Here is an 11,158-nt window from a genome sequence, read left to right on the forward strand (position 1 = left end):
TGACCCACAGGCATCACCAAGGCCCCAGCCCAGAGTACCTGGACAACCGACACCCCCTTCCCCATGAGCCCCGCAGTCTCCCCGGGGCTCAGTCCTGGGGGGATGAGTGAGTCCCGGGGGGACACGGGCAGAGGGCAGCTGCAGAGACCCAGTCTCCTTGCCAGGTTTTCAACGGAGGCCACTTTCCTCAGAAAGTTGCGTGTGTTGACTGGACGACCCTTATTTCAGATCGCCCTGTGCTGCTGGGACCGCGGCAGATTAACCCACTTCGCGCTGACTGCAAACCCAGGGGCTGTGAGGAGCTTTCCAGACGGGGCGAGGGGGCGCAGAAAGGCCAAGTGTATAAAAATCCCACAGCCCCGGGGAGTCCGGGATTTGAAGTGGGGCTCCAAGTGGGGGCGCTGAGGGTTAGGGTTATACAGAATTATGTCATCCCCTAAATCACAGGTCCTCAGGCCGTTTAGAACATGGGAACGCCCTAAGCTTCCAGCCCCCAGGAGTTTGGGGACGTCTGAGTCTGGATTTCTTGGGTTCTGGGTGGTTGAGTGTCTGGAGCCCAAGTGGGTTTTCTGTCAAAGACCTGAAAGTCCTGGTCAGCCTGGCAGCTGGGCTCTGGATGGGGCAGCGGGAGGCGACTGTGAAAGGGCGTGGCCGAGGCCACAAAGCTTTGTCTCCGTGCTCACGTGTTTCCACCTGCCGCAGAGCGAGGTTCCTTTCAACCACCTAAAAACGTACAGAAAAACATTGTTAACTCAAGGGCCATCCCCCCAAAACAAGATGAGACCACACCTGGGATCCGGGTATGGCCGCGGGTCCAGAACAGCGCTGGCCAGTGCAAACATGACCCTGACCGCGTGCGGTGGCCGACTCTGAGCCAAGCGGAGAGAACTGAGAGGGACCTGCTTCCTGCAATTCGCGGGAGACGTTCATGAGGCACCGATCTCTACCTTGTTCTGCTCGGGCTCTTGCAAACCCAGGGGCCCCGCGCACCCCCCGCTGCCCCGCGTACCCGGGTCCCTGCACTCCGGCCTCTGCAAATGCCCTTCTACGGCTCCACTGTGTACAACTTACGCTGAACAGGAAAACACACACATCCCCAAGTTGTTCCAAATGTGTGTAGAGGTTTTGCAAAATCTGAATTTGACTTTAAGCCAGGATTAATTAAAATCTAATGAAGGGAAGCCTGGGCCCCCTCCGGTGTACCGACATTCTTGGAGGGCTCGCTGCGGGGCGGCGAGGCCACAGAGCTGCCGGCTGCCCCCCCACCCCATCCCGATGGGCAGCTTGCGAGGAGCTCTGCCTACCCCCACCCCGGCCTCAGAACACAGGCAGCCACTGCCCTGCGAACATGCTTGCCTGAGTGGGCACAGGCAGGTGTCACAACCAGCCTCTCTGTCCCAGAGTCTCCCAGTGCAGGTGGTGTCCCCAGAGCCACGGAGGCTCCCTGGACAAGCATCAGAGGCTGGGCGTGGCAAGGAGATCCGCGGGCGCGCTGCTGGCAGCCACAGACCCCCCCCCCCACAGACTGGGGCAGGAGCCCGGGGCCACGCTTGACTGCTGACAGCCTCAGGCTGCCATTCACCGTGCCACGGGTCCCGCTGACTCCCAGGCCCCAGCAGACCCCGCAAGGACTCCAGCCGGCCCCCCACCTGGCCTCCCCGCTGCTCCAGGATCCCATCGGCCTCACAGCTCCCCACCTAGATCCCAACAAACCACACTGTCCCCACACTCAGAGCCGGACCGGCTCATTGTTGACTCCCCGCTGGGCGCTGTTTCCTCGTTTTACAGACAAGGAAACTGAGACCCAAGGGACTCATCCAAGACCAGCGGCTAGGACTTGAACCCTGAAGAACAGCTCTTCAGATAGATGGAATGGCGAATGAGGGGCAGAGAGGTAACAGATATCTAGGGAGCGGGGAACTGGGGAGATGTGCTTCCCAGGGAAGGGGCAGGGAGGGGTGAGTTGTTGCTGAGCCCTCCCAGAGCCCGATGAGCTGCTTGTCAAGTGTGTCAAACTCCTACTCATGCTTTAAAACCCCACTTCCCAAAAAATAAAAAGTAAAAAAATAAAACCCCACTTCCCACACCCCTCTTATATGCAGCTTTCCTTGGCGCCTCTGGTGGAGCCACCACGTCCCCTCCAGTGTCCTCCATCCCTCCTCAGACTCGTGTTTGTGTCCGGTACTTGCTCCTGTGGGACAGGGGTGGGAGTCTGTGCCGGGCTCTGTCTTTCCAGGAACCGGAAGGGCCGGCGCTAAGGTCTGCGACCAGCATTTCCTAGCAAGGGACTGACCCGGAAGCGATGTCAGAGAGCAGTGAGTGGTTGTGTCCGTGGATGAATGAATGCATTACTGAACGAGTAAATTCATGTATTCTGTCATTTATTTATTAATTTATTGATTTATCTGTACACGCACACACCACCTGTTGAGCAGCAAGTGTGTGCCTGGCTTGGAAGACTCGACAGCCTTTGCTCTAGCCCCAGGACACCTGGACCTCCAGTCCCTGTTCTACTGCCTCCTTGTTCCCTGTCGTTCCAGGGTGGGAGATTCAAATCCCCTTCTCATCCCAACGCCCCTCCCCTGATCCGTCTGATCGAGCTCTACGTGCTTTCAGCGCCGGCGGTCTTTGTTCTGCCAGGAGCACCGTCCCTTCTGGACTAGCAAACTCCTACTCCTCCGTCAAAGCCCCAGCTCCCGCGGCCCCTGCTTTGAGAAGCCTGCCCCAGGTCCCCTGTCCACCCCCCCGGCTATGGGAGCTCCCAGGAAGGGGGTAGAGCGGGAGGCGTCCCTGTGCGGCAGAGAGGGGTCCCCATTCGAGCCCCAGGGGACCAGGGTCCCGCCCAGCGCACCCCCTCCTTTCCCATCGCGGCGCCCAAGGGTGCGGGAAGGGGGCCGGAGCCGCCCCGCGTCTGCCGGCAGGGAGAGGACAGGACTGCCTGGCCCCGTCCCCGCGGCAGCGCCGCTGTGGCCCGGCCGTGCCGCGGGGCCGAGGCGCCCCTCCGGGCCCCGGGGACAGGGCGCGCGTCCGGGGCGGGGGTCGGGGCGGCGCGGGGCCGGGGCGGCCGCGGGAGCCCGGCGCGGCCCGGCCTTATAAGGACATGCGCGCCGGGGCCAATGGGCGGCGGGGGCGGGGCGACCGGCCCCGCGCGTCCCCCCCACCCCGGCGCCCGGACCCGGCCCGGCCCGCCGCGTCCCGCCGCGCCGCCACCATGAGCTCCACGCAGTTCAACAAGGGGCCCTCGTACGGGCTGTCGGCCGAGGTCAAGAACCGGGTGAGTGCGGGGCGCGCCGTGTCCGCCGGGCGCGGCCGTCGCGGCTCCGCGGGGCGCGCGGCCCGGACCCCCCGCGGGCTCCCCTTCGCGTGGCGGGCGGCGCGCGTGAGCCCCGGGAGAATGGCCCGACCCCGACCCCGACCCCGACCCCGACCCCAGCCCTCTCCGTCCCCACGGCCGTGCGCTCTGCTCCGGGCGTCCGCCGCGGGCTCCCTCATCTCCCGCGGGCGGGGAGGTCTGTGGTCCGGCTCCCTCCGACCGCCGGGGCGGGCGGGCTCCGACCCCTTGGCCCAGCCCTGCCCCATCCGAACGGCCTCCCTCCCTCAGCCCCACAGCGCCGGGCTTCCTCGGGGCGGCGAGGACTGGACCCCGAGGGTCTGAGGGGACCCGGCGGCCCCCTGCGCGTTCCCTGGCCCCACGGGCTTCAGGAGGGGGAGGGAGCGGCCCCGCATTGTTGGGGAGAGGGGGTGGCCCCCCCACAGGAATTTCCCCACCTCGAACACCTGGCGGGGGCAGGGCACGGAGGGGGAAGTTGGGCTGCGGGTGGTGGTGGGGGGCGCAGCTGCTCCCTCGTAACTTCTCTTTGTCCGCATCTGACACAGTTAAAGCAACAGCGAAGGGATCCACCGGGTGTGCAGGGCCCCCTGAATGTAATCCTAAAAGGTGTGGGGTTTGCAAGCTAGAAACACGGGTGGGGCCTGAGCCAGACACTTCTGAGAAAGCACTTGCTGATCTGGCTCAGAGAGGGGCACACACCTGCGCAGGGTCACGCAGCAGGGTCCGTGCTAGGGAAGGGGGAGCAGGGGGTGCTCCCAGACCCAGGGAGATGTCCCAGGCCGGTCACACTCCAGGCCTTTCCAGCCCGAGGGTAGTTTGTCAGGCCCATCCAGCCTCCTTCCGGGCACCTGGGAATGCGGCCCCAGAGCCAGCAGCCCCCCCGGGAGCCTGCCCGGGCACGTGGAAGGTGCGGTCCTGCTGGCCCCATGCAGACGCCCGGCCCACTGGCACCCCAGGGGGTCGCAGACCGCAGGGTCACCGCAGGGCCCCCCTCCAGCCCCTTAGACGGAAGATGGCCAAGGCTTGGGGAACTAACGCTGGGTGACCCAGCAAGATCCAGAACCTTCCCTAAACACACTCCTCTCCACTTCAGCCCCAACTGCATGGCGTGAACGTGTACGCAGGGCGACGGGTGCAGGTGCTGCCGGACTGCCCTGCTGCTCTGCTCGACCTCACAGAGGTTTAAGAGCCCTGTGCGTTTGTAGCCAGGCTCAGAGATGTCATACCCGCCGCCCAGAACCGCACAGCTTGTGAGCGGCAGAGTGAGGACTCGGACTGAGCTCCTGATGGCCGCAGGGCCTGGCGGGCAGCCCTCCCGGTGTCCCCGGGGCCGCAGGAAGTGGAGGCAGCGGGCGCACGCGCGGGCAGCTTCCTCAGACTGAGTGAGATGGGGCGTGCCGAGACCTGCTCTGTCTGGGATGAGGGCAGAAGGCTCCCTGGGACCAGCCCGCGTGCAGGTCTGGGGAACGGGACGGCCATGACCCGCTTGCCCCGGTCACCCGGGCTGCACCATCACCGGAAACCTGGGGCGTGAAACCCACATCACGCCCACTTTACCAGCTACTTAGGAAGAAGTTAAGACCTCTGGAGACCTCTGCCTGGCCCTGTGGGCCTCAGTTTGCCCCTGGCTGGTTGGCGTAAAGGCAAGCTGGTGTCCACCGTGTCCCTGAGCTGTCACTCCATTTCCGGCTGGCTGGGGGGTCTAGGCCTCTGGGAACAGCTGGTCCCGATTTAGCAGGGAGGCAGCCCCTGCATTCCAGGCAGTTTGCGGTGAGGAGGAATGTGCTGAAGGCCGCTGGACACGGGAGTGTGTGTGTGTGTGTGTGTGTGTGTGTGTGCGCGCGCGCGCGCGTGCCTGTGTGCAGGCGGGGGCTCCAGGCGGAGCTGGCCCGGCTCCTTGGCCCAGGAACCGGCCCTCAGGAGCCACTAGGGACCCGGCCCGGCCCTGGGCAGGTATGCCAGGCGTCCAGACCAGCCAGCCTCCCTTGCACTGGGCTTTTCATTCTTCAGGGCAGGGCTGCTGGGCTGTGGGAACCAGGAGTGGGGGCGGGGAGGGAGGATCAAGTTAACAGACCAGCCTCCCTGCCTTTGTGTCTGCGGTGCTCTGCCCCCCATCCCACGCTGCCATGGGGTGTATGCGCAGGACCCAGGAGGTGGGGCCTGGTTCAGGAGGTCCTTGTGCAAACAATGGCAAACATAGATGGGGAAACTGAGGCACAGGGAGATAACTGTGTCCATGGTCACGAGAGCTAGGAGCAGAGCTGAGAGGAGGAATTGGGTCTGCAGAGGGTGGCTCTAGGTCCCAGTCCCCTGGTGGGGGCAGAGGGACAGGAAGGGAAAGTGTCCAGGGCAGGATCTGTGTGGGTCCAGAGCAGAAAGCCCCCGAGCTGGACAGTCTGGAACCGGAGGGGACCAGACCCAGCTTCCTGTCTCTGCACTCCAGGAACCACGCTGGGGCTGACTGCGTTTGCCCACACCACACCCTGGCCTGGGTCTCCCTGACTTCTCTGGGCCTCTGGCCCTTTTGCCCTTTGATGCCCTGAGCTGCTCCCACTGGGAACAGAGTGTGTGTATGTGTTTGTGGGCACTGGGTGTGCACTGATGGGGGACCGGGAGCACTTTTATCCCACCGTCTAGGGACTGCAGAGACAGCAGTGAGCTGGGAAGCAAAGTTCAAGGGGTGGCTCCTAAGCAAGGAGGCATTTTGTATAAAGATAAAAGCTAGAAGTAAAACAAGGTAGGGTGGGGGAGACAGGGGTATGAGGAGGCCTTCCTAGCCGGGGTAGTCAGGGACGCCCTCTCCAAGGAGGGGAACCTCAAGCTGGATTGGAGAATGGGTTGAAGGGAGAGACCCACCATGTGAACATCTGAGTCCGAAGTGACAGCTTGTGCAAAGGCCCTGTGGCAGTAACTGGTACAGTCAGTTCAAGGGACAGAGACGGGTTTGGTGGTTCCTCAGTATATTAAACATGGAGTTACCCTGTGACCCAGTGATTCCACTCCTAGATACACACCCACAAGGATTGAAAACCTGACTCATGGAAGTTGATACAGGTGTTACTCGCAATAGCCAAAAGGTAGAAACAACACAAATGTCCATTCATGAATGAACCGATACACACAGCGTGTCCCCCGCACACGGGAGTATCCCTCAGCCACCAGCAGGAGCGAGGCGGCCCCGGGGATGGACCCCGAGCCCACAATGCTCAGGGAGGGAACCAGACACACGAGGCCACACGGGGTGTGAGTCCCTGCGTGTGACACGGCCAGACCAGGCTCATCTGCAGACGGGAAGGAGGTTAGAGGTGACGGGCTGGGGAGAGGGACGAGGGTGATGGCTGATGGGAACAGGGTTTCTTTCGGGTTGATGGAATGTTCTGGAACTAGACCAAGGTGATGGTTGCACAACATCGTGAGTGTATTAAAAACCACTGAGCTGTTCACTCGATAATGGTGAAAATGGTCAACATTGTGAGTGTCTCACAACTATATAAAAACAGCAGAGAAGAGGCAGCCTCTCCAGGGGACAAGGTGCTGCTGGAAGCAGCCCGAGCGGAGCCCCCCCACTCCCACCCCGTGCCCCCCACCGCTGTCTTCCCTGGCCAATGTCTGTGCGCTGGTGGGAGGGGGAGGGCCGCGGCCCGGGAGCTCCCTGGGTCCACAGCGGCCCACCTGGGCTCACCCCCCGCCCTGTGCCCTCTGCTCCTCCAGCTGCTGTCCAAATATGACCCCCAGAAGGAGGCAGAGCTCCGCGGCTGGATCGAGGGGCTCACAGGCCTGTCTATCGGGCCTGACTTCCAGAAGGGTCTGAAAGATGGAGTCATCCTGTGCACGTGAGTGCGGGGGCAGGGAGGGGGCTGGAGGCTGCCTGTCCTGCCGGCACCCTCCACCTCTGGCGGGAAGCCTGCGCCCTCTCCCTGCAATGGGTCTCTGGTCTCGGGTCTTTCCTGTCTTTCGTTTTCTTGGGTTACTGACCACGAGCACCCTTACCTTCCGCCCTCCCCATAGCGGGAGGGCCTCCAGGTTCTGCTGCGGAGTGGGAATTCCCAGCTCCCGCCCGCCCCCCGCTGTGGCACTGACACCTGCCACCATGGTCCTGGGTCCCTGCTTCCTTGCGGGTGAAGCGTACGTTGCAGGAGGGGAAACTGAGGCCTGGGAAGAGGCAGCAAGGCTGCCAGGGAAGGCCTGGGTGTGGCCAAGTGTAGAATGAGTCTCTTACGTCTCTGAGGTTCCCCTGCGCTCATGGAGGTTCCCCGTGTGTCCCCTGCCCCAGACTCATGAATAAGCTGCAACCAGGCTCGGTCCCCAAGATCAACCGCTCCATGCAGAACTGGCACCAGGTGAGGGCCTGGAGGCATCACAAGGACGGGCGCAGGGACCTCCTCCGCCCACCAGGCATGTGGCCAGGTCGCCTCATGGTCCATCCCCTGCCTTCTCCAGCTGGAAAACCTGTCCACCTTCATCAAGGCCATGGTCAGCTACGGCATGAACCCCGTGGACCTGTTTGAGGCCAACGACCTGTTTGAGAGCGGGAACATGACGCAAGTGCAGGTGTCTCTTCTTGCCCTGGCCGGAAAGGTGAGGCCCAGAGGGAGACAGGGACCCTCCTGGGGCCCCACGCTGCGGTCCACGGGGGTTGAGAGACGCCCTGGATTCAGTCCGGCCCGAGGCTCCAGGCACTTGGGGTTCAGGGCCGAACGGGGCAGCCTCCCCGAGACCAGCATCCCGTGCCAGAGCGGCCTGTGTGTGGGAAGCCACGAGCCGCGGCAGACACACACCCATCCCCCGGAGGCCTGAGTGGACACGAGGGTTCGATCTTCACTTTTTTGTAGATGATAGAAAAGTTCTAAACTGTGAGAAGCAGCCTGAAGAAGGGGGCCTTGGTGTGCCGTCTAGTGACTAGGGCGGGCTGGAACAGCATTTCAGGAGGAGGGAATTGCGAGCCAAGAGGCATTTCTGAGCACCCTGGGGCCGCCATGTGGGGAGTGGAGCGGGGAGACCGGGGGGGCGGGGGGCAGGGGCAGGTGTGGGCGAGCACGTGGGTTTCTGGAGGCTTGGGTAGCAGGAGATGACGGGAGGAGGCCCAGGGTGGCTGGTGACGACGGCCTCCGGAGCTCCTGTTCTGAGCTGAGCTGTCCCCTGGTGGCAGGGGGGGTTGGAGCCGGATCCCCGCGGTTGCGTGGGTCTGGGCCGGGCTCGAGGGTCCCGGTGGCCCCTCTGTGACCCTCCCAGCACCCCTCCCTTCCAGGCCAAGACAAAGGGGCTCCAGAGCGGCGTGGACATTGGTGTCAAGTACTCAGAGAAGCAGGAGCGCAACTTTGACCATGCCACCATGAAGGCAGGCCAGTGCGTCATCGGGCTCCAGGTGGGCTCCCCCTGCCTCCGGCCCTGCGCCCGCCGCAGTGGGGGTTGGGGGGCTGCCCCTGGGACCCAGGCCCTGTGCAGCCCTGGGCCCCCTCAGGTTCAGGGCAGGATGTAGAGGCCTCACCCTCCCTGCAGATGGGCACCAACAAGTGCGCCAGTCAGTCGGGCATGACGGCCTACGGCACAAGAAGGCATCTGTACGACCCCAAGAACCACATCCTGCCCCCCATGGACCACTCGACCATCAGTCTCCAGATGGGCACCAACAAGTGTGCCAGCCAGGTGGGGCTCCCACCGGACCCCCGGCCGCCGCCCCATGGTCTCCTCTTGCCCCATGGACGTGGCTGCCCCCCACGGAGGGTCCCACCCTGGGTCACTCTCCTGCCTCTCCGCCTGTCCCTGCCCCCGCTTGTTGCCTGTCCCTGGGAAAGCTGCCGCCAGGCTCTGGGTCCCATTTTCCCTCAGAGGAGCGCCCAGGGGCCCGTCCAACCCTGGTGGCTTGGGCTCCCGGGATGCGCTCTCCTCTTGCACGTTGCCTGCATCCGTACAATGGTCTCGGAACTCCCGGGTACTTGGGGGACCTCGGCCCCAACCTGGGGAGCTTCCTGCCGGCAGGGAGAGCCGGACGCAGATGCCGGGGGGTTTCCAGGGAGGGGGTCGTTCGTTGTGGGGATCAACTCGGCACAGGGGCAGAAGAGAGAGGGCGTCGCCGCAGGGCGGGGAGGGGCCCAGTCAGGGACAGGGACAGCTGGGGATGGGGGGGTGCGGGGGGCCAGTGCTGCTGGGCCTCCCTCCCCCACCCTCCTCCAGCCCTGAGCTCTCTCCTCCCGTCCAGGTGGGCATGACGGCTCCGGGGACCCGGCGGCATATCTACGACACCAAGCTGGGGACCGACAAGTGTGACAACTCCTCCGTGTCCCTGCAGATGGGCCACGCGAAGGGTGCCAACCAGAGCGGCCAGGTCTTTGGCTTGGGGCGCCAGATCTGTGACCCCAAGTACTGCCCTCAAGGCCCCGCGGCCGATGGGGCTTCGGCGGCTGCGGGCGACTGCCCGGGCTCAGGGGAGGCCCCGGAGTACGCCCCCTACCACCCCCAGGAGGAGGCTGGTTACTGAGGCACCCGAGCGTGCGTGTGGTTTTGGGGTTCTTCTGTGCTTGTCTTGTTTTTCTCCTGTCTGAGCGCTGCCGGCTGAGAGCTTATGGGGAAGGGGTGAGGCAGGGGCAGACCTGCGCGGTGGGAGGGCTCCGGGCGCCCGCAGATTTCCCAGCAGGCTTTGGGCTTGAGCGGTGGGGGTTTGAGCAAGACACCGGGGCGGGGAGGGACCAGCCCTGAACGGTTTCCGGTTGCCTCTCCTCTTCTTCCCTTTTCTCTTCTGATCAGTTTGTGGTTTCTGTACCCACAGAAGTTTCAGGCAGTTTTAATGAAAGAAATTTTTCCTTTTTTTTGAGGAGCAGTGGTGGGAAGGAAGGCGGCCCCCAGGAGAGAGGGCCAGGCCAGAGGCCAAAATATTTGAGGTCTTGTGGGAACTGGATTTCTTTAGCCCCCTCAGACTCACCTGTGGCTCGTCCCAGGGGCTGGTGGGGAAACTGAGGCCCAGCCAGGACAACAGAGTTCTGGGTAGAAAAGGGAGAACCGCCCCCCACCCCACCCCACCCCACCCCACCCCACCCTCCCTTACTTCTCTGCAGTCCTCTACCAAGGGAAGAAGACAAGTTCTCTGCACTAGGATCCCCACCCGGAGGTCCTACCCAGGGACTGGCCCCCATCCAGGAGCCCTGGGACCAAGAGATAATGTGAAATGTTGACTGTGGACCAAAGGCAATAAAAACCTCTTTTTAGGAAGAAACTGCTGGTGGAGCTGGGGTCTGCTGGGGAGAGGGTTTTGGCTTGGATCCGGGTCTGGGGCCCTGGGGCCCTGGGGTGGGGCAGCAGGCCAGCCTCTGGCGGGTCCTCTCAGCGGCCCTGGAGGAGCAGAGGCCCGGGGCTGGCAGGGGGGTGAGGGTGAAGGCACTGTGGGATAAAGAAGGAGCCTGACGGCCAGGACCTGGGTGGGGGAAAGAGGCTGGAACTCCCTGCTGCTTGGAAAGGATCTCCCAGCCCCACAGGCAGCTCTGGCCTCCTGGCCTGGAGCTCCTGGGCTGGCAAGCTCCTATTCATCCCCCAAGCCCCAATACCAACCCCCGCCCCCCAGCTGCCCCAGGGCTGTGGGTCCCTACACTTGTATCCTCTTTGCCACAAGCTCTGGAAATGTCACTTTTCTGAATGGACCCGGAGGTATTCCTGGAAATGATGTGACCGTTATGACCCAGGATTCTAATCTTGGAATATTGGGGCCCCCTCCCCCTCCTGCCATGGCCTGGCCCACTGCAGGACTGAAGGACTATTTGGGGGATGAACAAATGATGACCAATCGAACCCCCACTTTGGGACGGACAAATGGGAGTCCCAGGGTCAGGAAGCGAG

General features: G+C 63.4%; 1 protein-coding gene across 1 annotated transcript; it reads left to right on the forward strand.

Annotated features, from left to right (window-relative positions):
• The first annotated feature begins 3,134 nt into the window (after window positions 1-3,134).
• Window positions 3,135-9,829, forward strand: CNN2 (calponin 2). The gene is made up of 7 exons (XM_059159196.1): window positions 3,135-3,274; window positions 7,043-7,164; window positions 7,605-7,671; window positions 7,772-7,909; window positions 8,580-8,696; window positions 8,831-8,977; window positions 9,531-9,829. Exons 1-7 carry the CDS (start codon window positions 3,212-3,214, stop codon window positions 9,807-9,809), a joined length of 933 nt encoding a protein of 310 aa, XP_059015179.1. The 5' UTR covers window positions 3,135-3,211; the 3' UTR covers window positions 9,810-9,829.
• Window positions 9,830-11,158: the final 1,329 nt, after the last annotated feature.

The sequence above is a fragment of the Mustela lutreola genome, chromosome 2, assembly GCF_030435805.1.
Source record: "Mustela lutreola isolate mMusLut2 chromosome 2, mMusLut2.pri, whole genome shotgun sequence".
Classification (NCBI taxonomy): Eukaryota; Metazoa; Chordata; class Mammalia; order Carnivora; family Mustelidae; genus Mustela; species Mustela lutreola.